Genomic DNA, 23,816 nt, shown 5'->3' with positions numbered 1-23,816 from the left:
AATGGGAACTATGCCCCTCTCACTGACCACCAATGAAAGAGATGCCCCTTCCAGAAGTGTGGCGGGAGCCAGATAAATGGCCTCAGGGGGCCGCATGCAGCCCGCGGGCCGTAGTTTGGGGACCCCTGCGCTAAGCTATTGCTCTGTCACTGAGCCAACCGGCTAGGGCCCCATACCAACAACTTGAACCCTACTTGTGCCCTACCCTGTATACCCCTTCTCTATTTCCATATCATTGACAGTACAATACCAAAAGTTTTCTTTTCCAGGAACATGGAATTTATGAAGATGCATGTTTGTTGATGAATGCAGATGAAAACATTTATCGAACGTTGATGTCCATGTCAGGAAGTAATATTGCTTTAATATTAATTGGGCTGTGTCACTACTAGAGCTCTGCTAGGAATACAGGCATACCTCATTGTGCTTCACAGACGCTGCAGGGTTTTTGTGTTTTGTTTGTTTGTTTGTTTTTAACAAATTGAAGGCAAGACCCTCACCAGCAAAAAGATTATGACTCCCTTTATTGGAAGACTCACTTTACCGGGGTAGTCTGCAACAGAACCTGCAAAATCACTGAGGTGTGCCTGCTCTGGTCTTGTTTCAAACCGGAGGAAACACTCTTTCAGAATTTGGATACTATGAGCAAATTTCAGATCTTGAAGTCAGTGCTGTGATCAGACCCTCACATGGGGAATGTGTGTCCAAATGGTGAGACATGTCAGGAAGGAAAAAAGAAAATGTGGTTAAATAAAAATGTTCAACATCTATCCCAAAAGGAAAGTTTCATGCTTAAAAAGCATTTGAATTTCAAAGTTAAAGAGTGACATAGATTCAAAAATCCCAAAGGCTCATAATATTCCTCTCATCGGAACAGAATGCAAAACCCACACAAAAATCTCTTCAAATTCAGATACTCATTCCACTATCAAGATTTGCATAGATTTAAGAAATAATAACATACAGAAAGGTAAACAAATCGTAAGTGAAAAACTTAAATTGTCACAAAATGAACACACTATATAATTATCATACAAGTTAAAAGATAAATTATTACCACTGCCCCAAAGTCTTCCTCACACTCAGCTCTGGTCTCTACCTTTTTTTTTTTTTTTTTGGGGGGGGGCAGACACAGAGAGAGTCAGAGAGAGGGACAGATAGAAACAGACAGACAGGAAGGGAGAGAGATGAGAAACATCAATTCTTTGTTGTGGTTCCTTAGCTGCTCATTGATTGATTTCTCATATGTGCCTTGACCAGGGTGCTACAGCAGACCAAGTGACCCCTTGCTCGAACCAGTGACCTTGGGCTCAAGCTGGTGAGCCTTGCTCAAACTGGCGACCTCGGGGTCTCAAACCTGGGTCCTCCACGTCCCAGTCTGACACTCTATCCCCTGCGCCACCACCTGGTCAGGCCCTGGTCTCTACCTTTCAATAAATTTTTGTATTTATATCGTTGGACTCATACCATACAAACTCTTTTGTGTCTGTCTGCTTATGCTCAACACTCTCTGTGAGTATATCCATTTCTATCAGAACTTCACTAGATAAATAAGTTACTAGGTATTTATTTTCTTGTGGATGGACAGTTCAGTAGTTTCCCATTTCGGGCTATTACAAGCAATGCCAATGTGACTATTCTTAGACATATCTTTTGTACAAATATATATACATTTCTCTTTGGTATGCACATGTCCCTATAGCTGGGGATAGAACTGATGGGTCTTAGGGTATGCTCAACTTTAGAGGAGAACACCAAAATGTATTGCAAAGTAATTGCACACATGGCTATCTTTCACTTAAAATTAACAAACCTACTCAACTATCAACAGGTCCCTCTGAATGAAATCCCTCCTTCCCTCTGTTGTCTGAAATATATCACTTGAAGACCAGGACTCCCAAAGAGCAGGAGTTCTGGGCCTTTCTTATCAGAAAATCTTAACCAATCATTGGTTATTGACTAAAAACACCCATTAACAGACTAAGTCGTATGGTCTAAAATCATCTGAACGGATCAACACATCTGAATACAATGCCTTTGTTCATGACCAGCAAGTCCTGATTGATATTTACATAGCAAATTAAAATTATAGAACCCCAAATTCCTTGTGGATAATGTGTCCATCTAAGAAAGCAGATAGTACCACTCTGTTTTGTCTTCAAAGGACAAGAGCAGAATGAAGGGGAGGTGGGAGAATGGGACGAGGGGGATGGGTTGTATTGGGCCAAATAATGGCCCTCAATATGTACGTGTCCTAATCCCCATGATTTGTAATCACGTTACCTTATGTGGAAAAAGGGATTTTGTAGATGTGATTAAATTAAGTCTTTTGAGGTGGGACAATTATCCTGAACTACCTGGATGGTCCCAGTGTGATCAAAAGGGTCCCGCTGAGAGGAAGACAGAAGGGTCACAAAGAGATGTGATGACAGCCTCAGAGGGCAGAGTCAGCATGTGAAGGTGCTATACGTCTGACCTTGGAGATGAAGGAAGGGGCTGCAAACAGGGGAAAGCAGGAAGCCTCAAGTCACTGGGAAAGGCCAGAACAGGGAGTCTCCGCTGCAGCTTCCAGAAGGGATCAGCCCGGCCCATATCCTGGCTTGAACCCAAAGAGACTAAATTTAGATTTCTGACCCCCAGAACTATAGAATAGTTTGTTTTTAAGCCACTAATTGGTGGTAATTTGTTATAGCAGTCACAGGAAACTCGCACAAGGTGAAAGCTAGGATTAGGAGAACCAGGTTCCTCTCTCCCTCCCCCCCTCCCTCCTTCCGTCCCTCCAACCAGGTTCCTTCCTCCCTCCCTCCCTCCCTCCCTCCCTCCCTCCCTCCCTCCCTCCCTTCTTTTTCTCTCTCCATTTCCTTGCTTCCTTTCCCTTTCTTCCTTTCTTTCCCTCCCTCCCTTCTTTCCTTCCTTCCTTCCCTTCCTTCCTTTCTTCCTTCCTTCTTTCCTTTCCTTCCTTCCTTCTTTCCTTTCCTTCCTTCCTTTCTTTCTCTCTCTCTCTCCATTTCCTTCCTTCTGTTCCCTTTCTTCCTTTCTTTCCCTCCGTCCCTTTTTTTCTTCCTTCCATTCTTCCCCTCCCCTCCCCTTCCCTTCCCTTCATTCTTTCTTTTTTTAATTCAGTGAAAGGAGGGGAGGAAGAGAGACAGACTCCTGCATGTGCCCTGACTGGGATCCACCTGGCAAGCCCACTAGGGGGCAATGCTCTGCCCATCTGGGTTGTTGTTCTGTTGCTCAGCCCAAGGCTCTTGCCATGAGCCCCTCCAGGAGATGCAGCCAACTGACACAACAGGATTATTTCCTCCACCCCAGCAGAACCATCAATATCAGCTTAAGTGAAAAAGCTGAGAATAAGTACATTCACCTTAGCCATCATCTCACAACCAAATATTGAAAATGGGATAGATTTCAACTGCCCACTACGATTCTGAGACTTTAAGGAAATGCTTTTTGACCCAATGTAAGAACCACAGACACATGCAGCCCACTGTGCTCCGTGGCTTGGCACCCTCCTCATCCTCCGTAGGTTCTGCATAAGCTCAACACTAACAGCCATTAATAAGCAGTGGCTGGAAAAGTTCTTCATTTCTGATTTTAAAAAATATTCAAAACTTTTATATTACACCTTCCGTTTCATTTTGCATTCAGCAACCAGTGTTCTTGTACCCAATAATACCCTTGTTAAGTGATACATTTGGGTTACTGGCAAGAAGAAAAAATGGCTTGGCTGCTATCAACACTACCCCATAGCCTAGCCTTGAGGGATACCAAAACCTTCAGCAAATTGTTCACTAGTGCCTTGCACAGTCTGACTTCACACCTGGTTCAGCCTTTGAGCTTAGGGATGAGGGAGTGCATGCAAGCCTAGGAAATGAGTCATACTTTGATAAAAGACCACCACACCACCTCTACTGCACTGTTCATGTGCCCGGTGGTCCCTCCTCATCATAAAGCAAAGAAAACACATTAACTCACAGCTCCTAGGTTCTCAAAATGACCAAATGCCAGGGCCCCCATTTTTTCCTTTCTTTCTTTTTTTTTATTTAGTGTGAGGAGGGGAGGTAGAGACAAACTCCCGCATGTGCCCAGACTGGGATCCACCTGGCAAGTCCACTAGGGGGCAGTGCTCTGCCCATCTGGGGCCTTTGCTCCATTGCAATCGGAGCTACTTTTTAGCACCTGAGGTGGAGGCCATGGAGTCATCCTCTGTGCCCAGAGCCAACTCGCTCCAATTGAACCATGGCTGCAGAAGGGGAGGAGAAGAGAGAAATGCAGGGGAGGGGTGGAGAAGCAGATGGGTGCATCACCTGTGTGCCCTGGCCGGGAATCAAACCCGGGACTTCCACACACTGGGCCAATGCTCTACCACTGAGCCAACCGGCCAGGGCCCCCATTTCTTTCTGCTGAAATGTATCATGACGACTCTCCAACCATTCCTTTCAGAAGTTTGTGTCAGTAAGAATGGCAGGAACAGTGAACTGAGGCCTCAGGAATGACAAAGGTGTGGTGCTCTGAAATCCATTCAGAAATTAGTGTCTGTGCCTCTTCATGACACTGGTTTTAAATAGTCAGGACTTTGCCTCTTCTGCAGACATTTGCTCTGGAGTAACCCCTGCACCCACCCCGATTTGGGGGCGTTCCTACCCAGAGCCTCTGCGCAGAACTGTTTATAAATTACCAGGAGCCCGGCCTGTGTGAACAATTTTCCGAATGACTGAAAAGCACTCTTTCCTCATGCTGATAACTCGGTAACAGCTAAGCACCATTTCCTTGATGGGCAGAAAAGAAAGAAACACAGCTCACAAATAAAATCACATGCCCACGAGAAAAGGGGATCGTGGTGGAAAGTAACAGGCATGATCTAACTCACACGGAGGTGTGTTGGCATGGAATCACTCAAGTCCCAACACAAACAGCACAACCAGAAGGAGGGGGAGGCTCCCGATACACTATCCTGAGGTCTCCAGAGCACAGATGCTCAGAGCACGAGGACCAGTCTGGCCAACCAGTGGCTCCTGCTTCCCTCAATATCTAGAATCCTTCCCAGTCCGCATCTCCTAAGGACCCAGTAAGAGTGGTTTTCAGGCACTAGAAGAGTCAACTCATGAGCACGTGACTAGAAAGACACCCAACTAGCAAAACGTCCCATGGTGATGGTTGACACAGACACTTCTGTGTGGCATCAGACATCTGGGTAAAAATGAAACTGAGGTTGGGCATTGAAGGTGTTGGTTGGGAGGAAGGGTCATGGTAAAGAGATCTACACACTGAGCAGGAAAAAACCAAGGGCAAATCTAAGAAGCGGCAAAGTGGAATTTTCCTCAGGCAGTTGGACAAGGCACCCACCTGAGTGAAAAAGAAATGGTAAGTTAAGGAGGAAAGGCTGTGGAGGACCCCAGAGCCAGGAAAAGGGGTCTGGAGTTAATCCAGGAGGCAGTGGTGAGAACTGTGGGCACGCCACTTCTTCCCCCATTCATTCATTCATTCATTCATTCAACAAACAGTTGGGGACCAGCTCTCTCCCTGGGACTGGTGTAGGAGCTAGGGATGGAAAGATGAATGCAAGAGAATTGCTCCCTTCCTTCCTTGACACTTGTAGCCAGTCCTGATCACAGGGGATGATACAGAGAAGAAAAACAAACTGTTGTGATATGAAGAAGGGGGAAAGAACGGGAGTCAGGGGGCATGCAGCAGAGGAAACTAACAGTTACTGGTGAAGAACAACCATGTTAACAGTGAAAGAGGAAGAGCCAGGTCGGCCAGGCATACGGGTGCAGGAAGAGCGGGGTGGGGGACCAAAGAGCAGCCAAGTCCCAGGGAGGAGGAAGAGCGTGTGGAAGACCAGAGGCCACGGTTCCGGCTCCTCTCTGGAGGGTGAAGAGTTGCTGCTGCCCCAGGGCCAAGCACGCAGCAGGAATGCAGAGGACAAGGTCAGATGCAACAGAACACAGCAACCGCATGATAGAGAGAATGAAGGAGAAAGAGAATGAGGACTCCAAGGCTTGGAGCCTGGGAGAGCGAGGAGTTGGGGGTGTTAACTGAGATGGCAAAGTAACAAAGCTGGAAGAAACAAAGTAAGAAGCAGGGCTTAGGAACTTGGGTTAAGTACCAACAAAACATCCCCTGATGAGCATTCTGAACCAAAGGGTCGCTTGGCCTCTGAGAAACGTTCTGGGAATGGGGATCTCATCACTCTCCCAGATGGTGGACTCCAATACCTGGCAGATCTAATGGTGAGAAGAAGCATTCTTTTCACATTGAGAAAACGCCTGCTTCCCCATTCCTTCATCCGCTGGTTCTGGATCCACACTCAGGAGCAAATCCCAAGAAGCTTATCTCCTCTTCCCATCAGACATCCCATGAATTGGAGAGGACGGATCATTTCTAACTCACTTACATGAAATGCTTTAGAATCACCACCTTCTAGAATGTTGTTACCCAAGAGGGGTGCTTTACTTTTAGAATATCATTTCACAGAGGAGGAGGAGGCGAAGCTCTGGAACGAGTGGTTGTACCCCACTCCCACTCCAGCTACCCTGGCCGATTCCAGGGCCTGAGACACCTGGACTCCCATCCGGGGCTCGCTCAGTACATCGTGCCTCTGCGTGTCATCGAGTTCTAACAGCTCACACTGGGAGCGTTCTTATAGCAAGGAGAGGTCTAGGCTCTGCTCTCAGGAGAGCCACTGAAATTAAACCGGTTGAAAAAGAAATAAACCCGCATTAAGTCTGACTAGCATTTCCAGGAAAGCAGACAGCAGCTCAGAATCTTATTTATGGCTCCCCCTGCCATGAAAGAGAAAACTCAAGGGTGTCAATAAATAGACTGCAAAGTTGTGTTTACAGAGAGAAGAATGTCTCTGCAGGGCTGTTTGGAAGTGCGCTGACGTCTGCGGCAATGGGCAGAGCTCCATGGTAGCTTCTGTGTCCCGATAAACAGCCTTTTCCAGAGTCTCGGGATCTCCGGATTGGGAGGTAAGCAGGCCATCCTGATCAACTGTCCCCGATGTTCACCTCTCTCCCACCACACTGCCTTGGTGTTTGCACACAGCTCATGGCGCTGATTTCACTACCTCCCAGTCCGGCACTGGACAGAATAATCCTTGCAGTGAAAAGTTGGACCTCACGCTCCATGCCACGTCCTGCCATAGATCCAGGGGCCATCAGAGTAATCCTGATCTGTCAGGCGACAGCCCTTTGACTGTTTGCTGAAGCTGATCTTATATACCTGAAGCCTCTGCTTCTCCAAGGTAAACAGCCTCAATTCTTTCCACGGTTTCTAAATGTGACAAGGTTTGAAATTGGCACTGTCATTCATGGAGATTCTCCTAAGAGTGCTGACTTATCTAGAACATTTTAAAAGTAAAGCAACCAGAAATGAAAGCAGTGGCCCTGTAGATTGTTACCCGTTAAATCTGTCACCTTCATCATTCTAGCTAGAATAATACTTCTGTTAATGTACCAAATCACCCAGCCCCTATATTGTGGGTGCTGATTTGGTCCAAAGGGTAAGGTTTCTTGTTAAGCTTCACGATTATAGGGACAGAACCCACCCCTGGTCTGTGTGTGTTATTTTGGAATATTTTCTCAACTTTGCCAGTTTCCTGTAATCTATCTGCCAGTCTAATAATATCATTCAAAGTCAAGGGTCACGGTCTTTAATCAGCGAGGGTGGGCAAGATAGCATGGCACTGGGAAAGAGCCTTCAAGTTGACAACACACCCCTAAGCACAGTCAGTTATGAAGTCTCATCATCCAGATCAACTCCCAGTCTCTCCTCTGGAAAACTGTGTGATTTATCTTTGGGGGCCACCCCTCTCCCAGCGTCACTCCACAGGTTTCAGGGAACTCGTCTCTACTCTACGACCAGAAAGAGGTGCAGGGCTCAGCCTTCCCAGTCACAGTGACTGGTCTCTGAACAATAACCAGAGGCCATCCAATCAGAGGCAACCTTGGAGAATTTGGGGGAAGAACTCCTCCTTCTACAGGAATAAGGGGGTGGGGGAGGAGTAGGTTGTAAACTAAAGCTTCTTCTGCGTAGGAATATGGCTATTCCTGAAAGAAACCATAGAAGAGGAGAGGAGAGCAAAGGGATGAAAAGAGACTGAACCACACAAAAATCATGTGAGCCCCTGGATCCAACCCTACCTGAAGCCTGCCCTACCTTCAAACTTACAAAGTGTTGTTAGCCCCCAAATTCCTTTTTGCCTACTCCTTTTAGGGTTGAGTCTATTGACAGAGTGCAAATCCAAATTCTGCAACTTCCCTCAAGGCACCCAGAAAGGTCATCTGACACCCCGTCAAACGCCCTGCCAAAGTTTGCTACCTCACTGAAGCCCCGATCTACAACCATGGTTTTGTAGTGAAAAACTCCAGCTCTCGAGTCCAATAATCCAGGCCCCATCTTGACTGGCTTTGGGCAGATCGCTGAAGCTTATCTGCTCCATCTCTTCTCTACCTACTATACAGGATGATTGTGGAGAAATAGCTAAGATGTGTACAGCCCTTACAACAATGCCTGGTAGGTAGACATGCTCAAAGTACTAATTGTTTATATTGTTGTCACCATTATCATTATTGTTATACTACTGCTGCTACTGTTACTTAGTATCAGCGGCAGTAGTCTAGTTATACTGTGAACAATGTTTCAATGCACTGAGCCTAATCCTGGCCTGGGGCACTCTGAGCCTTGTGTTGTAAGGACTCCTCCACCATCCCTAGGGGAATGCTTCCTTATATCTCTTCCAGGATTATCACCAACTCACATTCCTCCCTCTGATTCCTTTGCCAAGAATTAACCATCCATACTGCCACGGAATAATCTGACTCTCTCTAGCTGCTCAGATGCAACAAGGCCCACCACTTCCAGAGGTGTTAGGGCAGAAAAGGAACAGGGCTGGGACACTGGGCCCTCCCTTGCTATGCAGGCCCACAGTCCCACCTCGTTTATATATTCAGTCTAGCTAGTGCAGGGCAAATCTCAGAAACTGAAGTGGAACTCCTAATTAAAAGGTAGCCTTGAGCTGTCAATAAAATTATGCATAAAGAAAATGTTTAAAAACACAGGAGTGACTTCCTTGAGTCAGATTTTTCCTTTGAGCTAATTTTTCTCTTTTAACTCCAGTGTAGTGATAAAGAAAAAGAAAGTGCCCTTCAACGCTACCCTGCCTGCCTGCCTGCCCCAAAGCTCGGAAACCCACCTTTGATACACTGCACATGGCATGCATTTGACACTGCCGGCTGTAAGAGTGCAGGTCTTGTCCTTTCTACTGACTGACTTCCGGAAAGTGGCAGGGATTAGCGTTTGTTTTTATCATATTTGGTCAGGGCGGGACGCTCCTCTGTTGCATTCCTGGACTGGGCCCCCCAGGATGACTGATCATCCTGGACGCCCTGCCCCGCCCGGCAGCTCCGGCACGCGTCTCCCCCAGGCCCCCAGGCTTGCCTCCTCACACCACGCACTGCAATGTGCAGCAGATGTGTCAGGCGTGTGTTCACCTGTCTGCGTCCGCCCCTGAACGGAGAAGGTCCAGGTGCCACATCACGACATGTCCAGCACCTGGGTTAGCACAGATATCAAACCCCTGCACTGGCAACAACCACAACAACAAAATAGTGTGTGTGGGGGGTGTAAATGAATGGATGGATGGAAGGGAGAATGAAACATCTGGCTCCATGAATAGCTAAGTAATCCCTCTAGGGCCCAGCCTGTCCCCATCACCGACACTGAGATCCACGCACAAAGCCAGTGACTGACATTTGCGTCACCCCCCACCAGACCACTGCGCCCAGGTGCACCTCATCATGCTTCTGTTTATCTTCCTCCCCTCACATTACTGACTCTCTCCAACTACCTGTGTACATGCAGGCAAGTCTTTCCCGGTGACTGGGACCGGTATTCCATTCTACAAAATGACAAGCTGGGATGAGATGACTCGGAGGCTCTCCCTAGACTCTGGGGCAGCCAGTGTTCTCTTCCTGCCCCCCCCCCCCACTTCCTCCTCACAACGCAAAGCTTCCTTCTTACCTTCAAAGCTCCCAGCAAACAGGTACAGCCAGGTGATGGCTGGGATGCAGAGAAGAGTCAGTGAGGCAGCCAGGAATTTCCGTCTCCCCCTGCAGATTCCCAGCATCCTCCCAGGAGTGGCAATCCCTAATCCCAGCGCCGTTTCTCTGCCCGGAGCCTGGAGTCCTCGGCCTCCCTCATAATACTGCCTGTGAAGGAAGAGCAGAGGGGAGGGCTCAGTTCCCAGCATTGTAAGTGGATGCAGACTGCAGAGAGAGACAGCCTGTAGATCCTGGGAGTCTGACTCGTCGACGGTTTCCTGCTAACCTTTTATCCCAAGAGATGCTGCTGCTGTCCTGCGATCTATCAAAACTGAGACAGTTCTTTAAAAAATAAACATATAAAGGTTGACAAAAAACTATAAGGGATCTCTCTCTCTCTCTCTTTCTCTCTCTCTCTGAAGTGTGCATACACACACTCATACCCACATGCATTTTATGCTATAGGTTTCTTCTGAAACCTGAACTAACACACTCATTAAAGGAGCACTTAGTTAGCCCCTTGTATAGACCAAGCACTAAGCAGGGGCTGTGTGTTGAAAAAGTAGAACAAGGGTTGGTTTCAAAGAGCACAACCTAACAAGAGGAATCAATACAAAACATCCACAGGAACTCCAAGAACGTGACACCCGAGACTTGCAGAAGGCTGTCTGGAAGGGCGATGAGGTCGCTGACCGATCGGTTAGGTGCAGTCAGGATGGCAGGACCGTTCCTGTGGGTGTTCCAGGCAGAGAGAACCGCGAAGGCACGCAGGGCCGGCTGACCACACTCTCAAAGGCAAGGAGGCTGGGCAGGCCACAAGGTCATCGGCAGGAGAGCAGCACATCTCCACCACTGTGTAGAAAATCTACACATGCTCAACAGGACTGTCTGAATAGCGTCCGTCTTTAACATGGAAGAAGATGTCCACAAAGGCATGAAGGACAATTAGAATGTTTATAGAGACTGGGAGGGATGGAGAGATGACCTATACCCAGTCTGCAAAGGGACAATCCTTAGACCATGTGGAAGACGGGCTGAAATGTAACAAAAAAAGGAGGGAGAAGGTCAATGCAGATGGAGCAGAGGGCCCATGACCTTTCACCTGAGGATAGAGCCAGAAACTCATATGACTTAGAAAGGAATTAAATGCCCAGCAGACCATGAAATCCCATTTCCACCAGCTCCTCACACAGAGGTCACACTGGAAACTTCCGGACGGAGCAGAACCTACCACTGCACACAGCTCTAAGGTGAGGCTTCCGGTTCCCAAAGGAGTGTCCCCTTAGACACTCTCACGGGGGACCCTTCCCTCTGCCATCACCGTCAAACCTCGTGGGACAATGGTCTGGGTGAACTGTCTCCCTTCCCCACCATCCTTGCCGTTCCCAGAAGCAGGGTGGCCTGGTGGGTTCTCCTGGCATTCCTTGAGACTCAGCAGCCTGCCTGTCACCAGCAGGTGCCTGAAAACTGTCTGCTGAAGGAACAAATGGAGTCAGACTTTAACCAAAGGCAACCCTCTCGAAGCTTTGGGAGCTTGTGTTCAGCAAGTTGCCGGCAATAAACACCTAATGGAGCCAATCTCGCCTGTCAGGGCCAGGCTTTCTCCGGCAGCCCCTCTGACACTTTTCTAAATGACCCGCTTCTGAAACAGATGAGAGACCACAGGGCTGGAGGGTGTACACAAGAAAGTAAAGCCAAAAAAAAAAAAGAAAAGAAAAAAGTCTATTAAAACAAAGAATGTGGGCTGAAGACACAGGCCCCTGTGGAACAAGGAGAAACACACCCTGCAAACAAACTCCGCTAGCCAGTCAGCACGAGAACCGAGGAGACAATGATCATCTCTGGGAAGAGGGCACGCCCCAGGGAAGAAGGCTGTGGGGTGAGGTCTGGATTCAAATCCAGTGCCACACTTGACTTAGCTATGACCTTGGCAAGTCCTCTGTCTCTGCATAAGCTTATTTTATTCCTCTACACCAGTGGTTCTCAACCTTTCTAATGTCATGACCCCGCAATACAGTTCCTCATGTTGCGGTGACCCCAAACCAAAAACAATTTTGGTGGCTACTTCATAACTGTAGCAACAGTTATGATTCGGAATGTAAATACCTGATATGCATTATGTATTTTCCAATGGCTTTAGGCGACCCCGCCGGGGTCACGACCCACAGGTTGAAAACCGCTGCTCTACACAATGAAGCGAGCCTTCTCTGCCAGGGAGGGTAGTCATGAGGCTGAAATAAGAAATCCCTTGAGTGACAAGCAAAGACCCATCAAGCTCGTGAGGGGTGATCCCTGCTCTTCCTGAGAACCCAAGAGCAGCCTTAGGTCTTCTTTCTCCACTGCTCCCGCCCCGTAGGATTTGGCAGAAACCCGATCCCAACAGACAAGTACTAACTGATGGGCCGAAAGGGCCTACCTGCTCCATTGTCCTTCAGGACTAACCATCACATTAAAATCACTCTTTTTCTTTTTAACAGTTCACTTATAATAACAAAGACAACTAGCAGTGAGTAGCACTTTACTCTCTCTCTCTCTCTCTCTCTCTATATATATATATATCTATATGACCTTTTCTACATTTTTTACTTGTTTACTTCTCAAAATAACCTATTTTTTTACCCCCATTTTATGGACAAGAAAACTAAGGCCTAAAAATGATTAATTAACAGGCAAAAGTTGATACGCTGCTAAGGAGAGATGCTGTGGGCTCTGCTCCCCCTAAGAAATTGACTTTGACTCTTAACAACCTTCAGGGGGTATTTTCCTTTTGATCTAACTTCAATAATTCATATGAAATCTTATGAGTATTTTCTTTCCCAGGGTCAAACAGAGCACCCATGTTTGCTCCCACCTCAAAGAGTAAAAAAGCAGAATAGACAGGAATATAATCAGAACGCTACAGATGAAGGTACATGTTCGGGGAGAGCAGAAACAGACTGAACTCAAGAGGCATTAATATTTAAAAAACATGTTTTAAAACTCTTTAATAAAAACCCCTATTTCCCTCCTTTTCCTCTCTCCATCTGCAAAAGTTCATTTCAACTGGCATTGTTTATATAAAGTTTTCAAAACAGAGTCAAGGTTGGCTTGCATTTTATTATAACTCTGGTACCGGAAATTAAACTCAGCAGGTAAAAAAACAAAAACAAAAACAAACCATTCCTTCATGGCTTTGACTTTTAAATGACACCTCTGTGCACTAAAGACACATTTTAAAGAAAAATCTCAGTTGATGCTAGAAGTTACTCCAGGAAGTCAACGCAGGAATCAACACAAAAAGAAGGAAGAAAGGAAGAAACTGGAGAAGGGCTGGAACTTACAGTATTTCCCCATGGAGAAGATGTACCCTTTTCCAGAAAATGTGGGGTCTAAAATTTGGGTGCGTCTTATACAGTGGTTGTAGTGGGGTTTTTTTTACTTGCATTTCCCACTTTTTTGTGCTTGTTTTTGCACTCATTGTTGAAGGCAGTGATTTGTCATCAGACACAGATGAGAACAAGCTAATGGGTGGGAGTTTTGACAGTGATGAGGAGTTGTATGCATTTTATTTTTTTAATGTATTTTTAGATTTTATTTATTCATTTTAGAGAAAGAGAGAGAGAGAGAGAAGGGAGTGAGGAGCAGAAAGCATCAACTCCCATATGTGCCTTGACCAGGAAAGCTCGGGGTTTCGAACCGGCAACCTGTGTTCCAGGTCAGTGCTTTTACCCACTGTGCCACCACAGGTCAGGCTGTATGCATTTTATGATGAATAAAACTTGAGTTCAATAACTTTAGGTAATACATTTTTTTTCTAATTTTGGGCCCCAAAATTAAGATGTGTCTTATACATGGGGGAGTACAGTACATCGCAAGCATGAGCCAATGACCTAGGAAAACCAGTCTCTAACCTGCCCATACAGGGTGAAAGCAACTGTCCGACCTGTTAACCCTGCTGTCTGAGGCTCATCTCTAACCGTCCCTCCCTTAAATCCAACATCATCCAATTTCTTGACCAAGCTGGACAATTTCTCCTCCTAAACATCTTCTCCGTATGTCTCCTCCTATGTCTTAACCACCGAACATTTCATTTATAGAGAATATTGTACAAGCCATAAAAAATGATCACGATCTACTAAGCCACAAAAGGAGCATTCAGAGCTGAACACAAAATGTGATTGCAAGTATCCCTCAGTCCACTGTGATAAGTTCTATGAACCCGTACACAGATCTCCACAGCTATAGATATGAAAAAGGATAAGCGTTGAATGTTATCTCTATGTATAGAATGTGAGTTATTTCAATTATATGAATATGTTTTTCCTAAATTTTATGCAAGGAGTATGCATGGCTTTTACGATTTAGAAATACTCAGAAGCTTGAAATCACTGTGCCTTCCTGTTACATTGCCTGATTCAAAATATCTCAATTCAGACAGTGCAGTATGCACACCTTGGTTTTACTTTACTTGCTAGGTGTGTTGAGTTAACATCAGCAGGAGCCTAATTGGGAATATATACCCTGCAGGGGTGGCTGGTTACCACTTGAAAGACTCGAGTCAGAAGCCTACATTCCAAACACTGCTCCAGACCTCCCCTGATCAACACCAGAGGCTGTCTTTTAATTAGCATCATGGATGTTAGAAATTATTTTTCAAGCGTGTTCAAGATGTTTATATTTCTAGAAACAGTGCACATGAAGAGGGAAGGAAAATCTAAGTACTGTAACTTTAAATTTAAAAAAGGTATAAGGAACCGTATGGCTGGAACCCTTCAGAATCGGTTAGGATCCCAAACTGATCCTATGGGCATTTAACAGATTTGGGCCATGGATTTTAACGAGAAGACTGGCTGAATCCTGTCAGTCACAACTGTCATCCCCAGTCTCCAGTGACCGTTTCTTGCAAGGTGCTGTCCCAGTTCCTAAGAGTGCAAAGTACTGGAATGAGCTTATAAAACAGGTCCTATGGCAGACATTAGCTTTGCTATAACATCAACAGATGCTAGCTTTGCTATTATCATTATTTGCATGATTGCTAGTGTAGGGCCAAGGGCCACCGCCATCCATCACAGCCATTCACATGCAGGTTCTCACTGATTTCGGATGGACGATAAAGAAACAGTGGAGCCGCCTGACCAGGCGGTGGTGCAGTGGATAGAATGTCAGACTGGGATGCAGATTACCCAGGTTCGAGACCCCAGGTCACCAGCTTGAGCGCAGGCTCATCTGGTTTGAGCAAAGCTCACTAGCTTGGACCCAAGGTCGCTGGCTTGAGCAAGGGGTTACTCGGTCTGCTGTAGCCCCCCGGTCAAGGCACTTATGAGAAAGCCAATCAATGAACAACTAAGTGCCACAAAGAAAAACTGATGATTGATGCTTCTCATCTCTGCGTTCCTGTCTGTCTGTCCCTATCTATCCCTCTCTCTGTCTCTGAGAAAAAACAAAAAACAAAAACGAAACAGTGGAGCCAAATAATGGTGGATCATTCTATGTTAAGGTGCCAAAAAACTGTAAAACTTAGTATTGGCAACGTCATTTTACAGAGGAAAGGTCAGGCTTATTGCCCCCTCCTTTCTGTGGAGAGTGGAGGGAGAAGAGTGTGCGAGCTTCCTGGCTTACAAGGACAATTGGGTCATCTAGTCAGAGTGTAACTATAGTTCTCTGGAAGGACTGAGGCCACTACTTGCTAGACAACAAAGAAGATAAAACTTATCTGGAAACTCCCTCTTCCCCTTCCTTAAAATCCTTTAGAAGACAATATTTACATGTCTTAATTAAAAATTCCTACACCAATTCTAACTCTTCCTCCCCTCCAGGAAGGTAATTTGCAATTTTACAGATCATATATACCTGGCACTGCCCAGCCTTTAATACAAACTATAAGCAAGCAAACATAAAAATCATATTTTACAAACTTATTTGGCCAACAGCTAGTATATATCACCAGCTCATGCCTTTACCCAAGCCACCCTCTTATACACACCCTAACTATCTGCAATGTCCTTTCTCCCTCCCCCGCTGAGCCATGGGGTGGGGAGGATTTCGAGTCTGAAGGCTTCTGCAGAACCTCTCTGGCAAGTCCAGACCTGGAGCTCCCTTCCCTCCCTGCCTGAACCCCCGTAGGTGTCAGTAACGCATTCCTGACCACTTAGTTGTCTTCTAATCATGTCCTGTGCATGAATCTCTCTTCATTAGACTAAAACCACTGAAGGGCAAAGGATCAGGTTTGTTTTAAACCTCGCGATGAGAGGAGCAGCTAAGACAAAGGTTTACAGTGAACCATCTCTGTCCAGGGTGTGGTCCCTGACCCAGCGCCTCAGCAGCAGCTAAGATCTCCTCAGAAATGCAAAAGCTTGGGCCCCACTCAATCAGAATCTGCATCTGAACAAGATCCTGGGTGATGCCAGGGCACGCCACTGTTCGAAAGGTCTGTACCGTCATGCGCTGCGTAATGACATCTGGGTCAACGATGAAACCTATATGGCACACCATATAGCCTGGGTGTGTAATAGGCCATACCTTTGATCAATCGCCTAACATCGCATTTCTCGAAGCATAATCCATCATTAAGTGGCAAATGATTGTACTGAAACACTTAGTAAACAACTGGTTAATAAACAAAGCTGGCTGGCCTCCTGCCACACCTACCTACCCTCCTCACCTCTCCCCAGCAGGGATCTGCAGTGCACTCCCAAGAGCCATTAACATCCCAGACTTTGTTGATTACATATTGTATTTATTACAAGAGTTCTCTTAACAGTCCGAAGCAGAGTTTCTAGGAGGAAAAGTGCCTTTTTCTAATTAAACAAAAGCACCTTCTAGACTAGAAGGGGCTCTGATGACCTGCCCCATTCCCATCAAAAACACTTCTCCCACATTTGAATAATGACTATGCACCACCAACACCACCCACGGAGGCATCATGATCCCCCTTCCCATAAAAAGGAAAACTGAGACAAAGAGGCCAACAATACCGATCTAGAGGTTGAAAACGTTGGGATGCAAATGCTAGTGTTTCCTTAAAAAATAATCTGACCAGGTGGTGATGCAGTGAATAGAGTGTCGGACTGGGATGCGGAAGGACCCAGGTTCGAGACCCCGAGGTTGCCAGCTTGAGCGTGGGCTCATCTGGCTTGAGCCAAAAAAAGCTCACCAGCTTGGACCCAAGGTCGCTGGCTCGAGCAAGGGGTTACTCGGTGTAAAGCGAGAAGCCAGGGCCAGGGCCACCATCACAGCCGCCCGGTCCATGCAGGTTCGCATTGGATTCGGACAGTTGGTAAAGAAACAATGGAGCCAAAAGCTGATGGGCCATCATCTTTAATCCTAGCTTGCACTCGGCGGGCAAGCAAAAACATACACTGGGCTCCAAAACCCACTCACATTCAGTGATCACAAAGCTACTGACTTATCCGAGTTTCCTAGAATCAAAGGTTTCTAGCTCACCAGCCTTATTCTCCTCAGTTCCCCATCTCCTTCCTTATCCCAGATACAAACACTGCACAAACTGGCATCTCACTCAGCACTCCGCCATCTTGGCTGCTTCTCCTGGCCTCCTCCACGTGGCCTCTCTCTGCTCTCCTCTCTGCTCTCTCATGCTAATCATCCCAGGAACCAAGAGCACAAACTCTCGTTCTGTCCCCATTTTATAGTGAGATTCAAACCCTTTAATCCAATATGCAAAATAGGGAAGTCTCTAATACAAAGTCACTTCTCTGAGGCATGATTGGATTGTACCACCCCACATCAAGATGGGTGGGAGAGGCTTAATCCCAAAACCAAGCCCCAGGCTACAATGATCCTGCCTGCCCCCAACACACATTAATATCACCTGGGCGACGGCATCTTTAACAAAGTGAGCATAATACATTTTATCCGCCCAACAATCAGTCTGCTGAAGGCCTGCGGTCAAGGCACATATGAGAAAGCAATCAATGAATAACTGGGGAGTCCCAACTAAAAACTGATGATTGATGCTTCTCATCTCTCTCCGTTCCTGTCTGTCTATCCCTATCTGTCCCTCTCTCTGACTCTCTCTCTCTGTCCCTGTAAAAAAACTAATAAATAAAAATTTAAAAAAATTATAAAAATCAATAAATAAAATATAAAAACAGGAACTGAGTTCTTTGCTACAGGACACACAAATTGATGACCAGCTTGTCTCTTCCTCAGTCAGAGCGTGGGGACTCAAGGGAAGGGAGGCATCCTCTCTATTTTGGCTGGTACAGTTTTGCTCCTTGCTAGCACAGTACCTGGTGGAGAAAGAGTCGATCAGTAAATATTCACTGCATGGATCACTGAGTATCACAGCCACAGACAGCAGCCTCCTTGGATATTCATTATCATACAAACTACTCTCTCGTTACAGGAGCTCCTGCCTACTCCTTCCTCCCAGCCCCACCTGTGGAACTCTGTGGAACTTCCCCGATGGGATCAGTGAATTCCCCATTATCCCCAACTTCTTCTCACTTCATTCTCCCTCCTGTGCTGGGATGCACGACAGCGGTCACCTGGTTCCCTGCTGACCCTTTCGCCTGCTCCTCAAGGCAGGTGCCTAAGGACTATAGGATGGGGGTGTCGGTCCTCCTGGCTCCCAGTTTTCTCTAGGAAACCTCATTGTCCTCCCTCATAGGAAGACCCTTGTTCTGTGGCTCCCCTTCCTCTCTCTGTCCTTGTCACTGTCAGTTGGCAACTCCTCCCCTTCTTTGAAGACTTTAGTTCCCACCACACACCACTCTGCCTCACCACCTAAATTCCACACACACAAAAAGGCCAATTCAAAACATCTGCCACTTAACACGGACCAGATTCACATTTTAGAACCTGTCGTCACCAAGAATAGTACAACCATAACATTTTAAGTATCGTCATCAAGCCGTGCCCAGCCCCGTCTGTCAGCCTCCAGGACTGCCACTGTACACATTCCTCACTGTCACCATGAACCCCACTATCCTCCCAGGTCCAGATTTTCTTTATAGCCTCTCTCATTTGGCCTAGATGCCACGGTGTCTTACAACCTCCCTTTGCAAGCACGCACACCCTCCCTGGCCCTCCTTTTTCCAACTGTCTTATCCTGGAACAATCCAGTGAGTCAGATGAACACAGCCGTACTCGTTCTCCACACCTTTACTTGGGAAACCAACTGTTGGGGTAGGAAATCCACAATCAAGCAGGCAGATCTGTTCTCTTTCTCATTTCTGATATCGCATGTGCAGCCAGCTGCACAGAAAGGCTAACTTTCTCTGGTGCACTAACATCGTGTCCTCTGAGATATTTATGTCAAGCACTCCTTTCCTTCTCGAGCGTCCCCTCTTCTAAATGGCAAATGCCAGGAGTGTTCCAGGATTAAGGAAGACCCATCCTTTCTTCTCTCCCCAGTGAGTCTCCAGGATGATGACTCCCACACCGTGTCTCCAGCACTAGCCTCTCCTCTGACCGCCAGGTTCACACGTCTAAGAATCTTCCTCGTGTGCCTCGGACCTTGACACCCACTGCCCCCTCCAAACCTGCTCCTACTCCTCTCTAGGCCTTTTCCACCTCCATAAACATCACCTACTCCATTGCTTGAGCCAGATACCTAGGAGCCATTCTCAATTCCTCATTCACCCCTTCCATTGTGCCAAATCCACGCACCCTCGAATCCTGCCATTTTTACCTATAATGCCTGTTTTTCCCCCAATATTATACAAGCTTCTCCTCAGCTTTACTGACAGTACATGAATCCAAGCCACCATGATCTCCTGCTTGTGCCTACTGCAGTAGCCTCCTAATTCAGATCAGACTTGAAGTTATTAAATGTTTCCCCTTAGCTCTAAAATCCCAAAGTCACAGCCAGGCCTACAAGGTCCTACATGGCTTGACTTCTACCTACCTCTAGAGCCGCATCTCTGTCCTCTCTCTAATATTGCTCTATTCCAGCCACACTGGCCCTTCCACTCCTAGAATATGCCTCAGGGTCTTTGCATGTGTTTCCTCTCCCTGGAATGCTTATAGCTCTCTTTGCCTGACTGAGTCCTTCTCATTCTTCAAGCCTCGATCTTGAATGCTGTTGTCTCAGAGATATCTTCTCAGACAATCCTATACCCGAGGATTCCCCTGCCTCATCCCCTCCATCCATTTCATTCTCTCTCACACAGTGCTCTGGTTGTTTCCTTCAGGTACTCATCAAATTTTGGAACTATATAATTATCTGATTACTTGTTTAATGACTGCCTAACCCACTAGGTTTCAACCTCCAGTTGGGTAAACACCATGACCGTTTCATATTCAATGCATACCCACGCAGGCACACAGGAGGGAGGCACTCACTGAATGAATGGATGAATCAATGAATGAATGAGGGTTGAGAGAGCAGAAGCTCAAGTTTAACAGAGGTGTCAATAGGCGGGCGGTGTGAATGTCACTTATAGCACAGAACCCTCTTTGGGGTAACATAGGTGGAGAAGCCAAAAGAGAGAAAAGATCGAGAAGCAATCAAAAATTTCCACTTACGGCATTAACCTCTTTTGACAGTGCATCGCCAAATAGATCTTTAATGCAAATTGATCTTTCCTGAGGATGTGCACTTTTGCAGGGGTCAGACTACAGCTCCGGAAGGCTGATTTTTATGTTTCTCCTCTGAATGTTAAATCAGATCTTAATCACATCCATGAGGCTACCCGTGAAGCCACTCGTTGGAGTGTTTTGGTCTTCGTTCTTTTGATTTCCATCCTGGAAAAGGATGACTTAAGCAGGCATGCCTCACATTCTCATTCTGCTTAAGCAAACACTCATAAGCATTTAACAAGGGCCGATACTGCAAAATGCACTTCAGTCCTCCGGACTATTGGAGGATTACGTGTCTAATTTGCAGAGTGTATTTTTCCTCTGCATTCCAAGGCCTATGGAGATTTCATGCAAATATCTTTTGTAGCACATGGTAAAAAGGAGGCAGCTGTGTCTTTCCCTTTTCTCTCCTCCTTGCCATTCATCCCTTCCCACACGGCACGTGTTCCCCAGGCTTATCCTCCATTCCAGGCACGCAGCCTGGGACTGCGGGTAGAGAAATGGGTGCCACCTGCCCTTGGGGAACCTTGTGAGGAGGCAGGGGATGGACAGACACAGATGCCATGGCCAGAAGCACAAGGCAGGACCGGGGAAGACATGGTTCTCAGGAGAAAACATCTGAGCTGAGCCCAAGAGGATGGCACAATTTCAGGAGGCTGGGGAGAAAAGGGAAGTCAGCCCTGGTGGAGGGAACCACGAGGGAAAGTGCAAGGGTGGGACTGGCCCTGGGGATTGGCCACCAGCCACTCCTTCTAGAGTCAAATAAGGAGGCTGATGGACGGAGGGGGACCAGACTGGGATGACCTTGAATGCTAAGCGAAGGAGAACTTGCACTTCATCCTCCTGCCCCTGCGAAGCTACTGAAGATATCTGAGCAGGAATGACAGCATCTGTGCTAAGAAAACTAACAACTCTGCGAGTGAGTTACGGCTGGAGGGAAAAGTGCAGCCCAGAGGGCAACCCGAATGATTCTGGGTGCAGACTCGGCGGGGAGCCACCCCAATAGCAATATTGGTTCGTGTTTGGGGGATATTTCTTGTTGCCACAGTCATGATTTAGTCCATCTGAGTACCATGGACTGAATGTTTGTGTCTCCCACCAAAAAAATGTATATGTTGAAATCCTAATCCCATGAAGCAGGGAGGAAGAATTATGGGGGAAAAAAAGAAAGGAAAAATCTCATGTACAACAATGAGGTGAGTGCTGGGGGTGGGAGGGAGAAGTGGGGTAGGGTAGAAGGGGAATGCGTGGTGATGGATGAAGACTCGGCTTGGGGTGGTGAACACACAACACAGTGTACAGATGATGTGTTGTGGAATTGTGCACCTGAAACCTGTATAATTTGTTACCCAGTGTCCCTCCAATAAATTCAATGAAAAAAAAAAAAAAAGAAAGAAAGAAAGAAATCCTAATCCCCAGTATGGAGGTGGGGCCTTTGGGACATAATTAGATCATGTGGATGGAGCCCCCAAGAATGGAATTAGTGCCCTTATCAAAGGCACTCTTTCTGCCATGTGAGGACACAAGGAGAGTTGGCAATTTACAAAGCAGAAGAGGGTCATCACCAGAACCCAACCATGCAGGGACCCTGATCTCAGACTCCCAGGCTCCAGAACGGTGAGCAATGAATCCTACTGTTTGTCAGCCACCATCTCCGGTGCTCTGTTAAAGCGGCCTGAAGGAACTGCGATGGACTGAGACCACGAGCTGCCTGTGCTGAGGGGTGGGGCCTCCAGCTGCAGGGAGGGAATCACAGCTGGTCTCAGTGCAGAGCAACATCGGGGTCTCCTTTGACAGGGGTTGGTCTGGGGGTGGCCTGTGCCCCAGTCCTGGGTACCAGCTGCAAGGGAAGGAAAAGTCAGTGTCACCAAAGCCACAGAGGGAGCGTGTCATGAGGCAAAGTCCCCTTTTAGACAGACAGAAACATTATTTGCCTCAGGTCATAGAAACAGACTCTGAAATCACAGAGTACATATAGTGAAGAGCCTCCGTTTCCAAAAATTTGAATTATAGCGGGTGATGGGCTTAATAGTCATACATATTACCTATTCAACATTCCCCTCACTTAGGCCATAGAAATATCCTCATGATTAAACAAGGATGGCTTTTTCTTTTTATGGAGGTGAAAGCCACATAACGTAAAATCAACCACTTTAACATGTACAATTCAGTGGAACTTAGTGCATTCATAATGTTGTGCGACCGCCATCTTGTCTAATTACAAAAAACACACCGTTCACCACTCCAAAAGAAAAATTCCATTCCCGTTCGGCAGGCACTCCCCCTCCCCAATCCCTGGCAACCACCCATGCGCTCCGTCTCTATGGATTCACCAATACTAGATAGTTCATATATAAGTGGAATCATACGTATAGTATATGTCCTATGGTGTTGGTTTCTTTCACTTAACCTAATGTTTTTGAGGTGCAAGCATGTTCTAGCATGCATCACGGCACCATTCCTTTTTCTGGCTGGTTAATGTTCCATTGCACAGACACACCACTTCTGCTTACCCATTCATCAGCTGATGGACACTGGGGTGAGTTCTACCTTCTGGCTATTGTGCATAGGGACTACTATGAACACTTGTGTCCAAGTTCTTGTTTGAGAAGAATGGCTTCCCTTAAGGTCATCTAAATCCCTCTGCTCTGTGCCTCTATCAATAGTAATGAGTCTGGCTCTCTAGAACAGGGCATGTGAGGAGCTCAAGCAACAGTAGCTATTGTACAGATCGTGGCAGCAGTCTACAGTGTGCCTGGCCTATGGTCGGGCACCCAACAACATTTACAACTTATTCCATTTTCTCGAGACATCTGACACTGGTGTACGATTACTCCACAGAGGAGACAACTGCAGCTCAATCTAGGCTAAGTGACACCACACACCACATACACAGTATGAAGTAGAATCAAAATTAGACCCGGCGGAAAGGTGCCTGGCATGCTACCTGGCACCGAGCAGCTACACGGTGACTATCAAATACCTAGTTGAGCACGTAATGAGTTTGACAACTGGAAAAGAAAAAGAACTGGTAGGGGGGTCAGGAGGTACCACCAACCTTTTGCTTTCTCCCCTCTCTCGGAACTAACTGAACTTTCAGGGCACAAGTGCTAAGTGGGGCACTGTACTCGTGTCCCAGAACTGCTTCTACAACCACACGCTGGGTTGCTTAAACAATAGACGTTTATCGTCTTATGGTTCTGCAGGCTAGAGCTCTGAGATCAAGGTGTGAGCAAGGCACAGTCCCTG

General features: G+C 46.7%; 1 protein-coding gene across 10 annotated transcripts in view; it reads right to left on the bottom strand.

Moving 5' to 3' along the window:
- The window catches only part of LARGE1 (LARGE xylosyl- and glucuronyltransferase 1), a 565,935-nt gene that overhangs the window by 418,817 nt on the left and 123,302 nt on the right, over positions 1-23,816 (bottom strand). For all 10 annotated transcript variants that reach the window (XM_066259855.1, XM_066259874.1, XM_066259835.1 and 7 more), the window contains one exon: positions 10,027-10,214. In XM_066259855.1, the coding sequence (XP_066115952.1) occupies positions 10,027-10,214 (188 nt within the window). The remainder of the gene's footprint in view (positions 1-10,026; positions 10,215-23,816) is intronic.

Source organism: Saccopteryx bilineata, chromosome 1 (assembly GCF_036850765.1).
Source record: "Saccopteryx bilineata isolate mSacBil1 chromosome 1, mSacBil1_pri_phased_curated, whole genome shotgun sequence".
Taxonomy (NCBI): domain Eukaryota; kingdom Metazoa; phylum Chordata; class Mammalia; order Chiroptera; family Emballonuridae; genus Saccopteryx; species Saccopteryx bilineata.
This window is presented reverse-complemented; position numbering and strand designations above follow the sequence as displayed.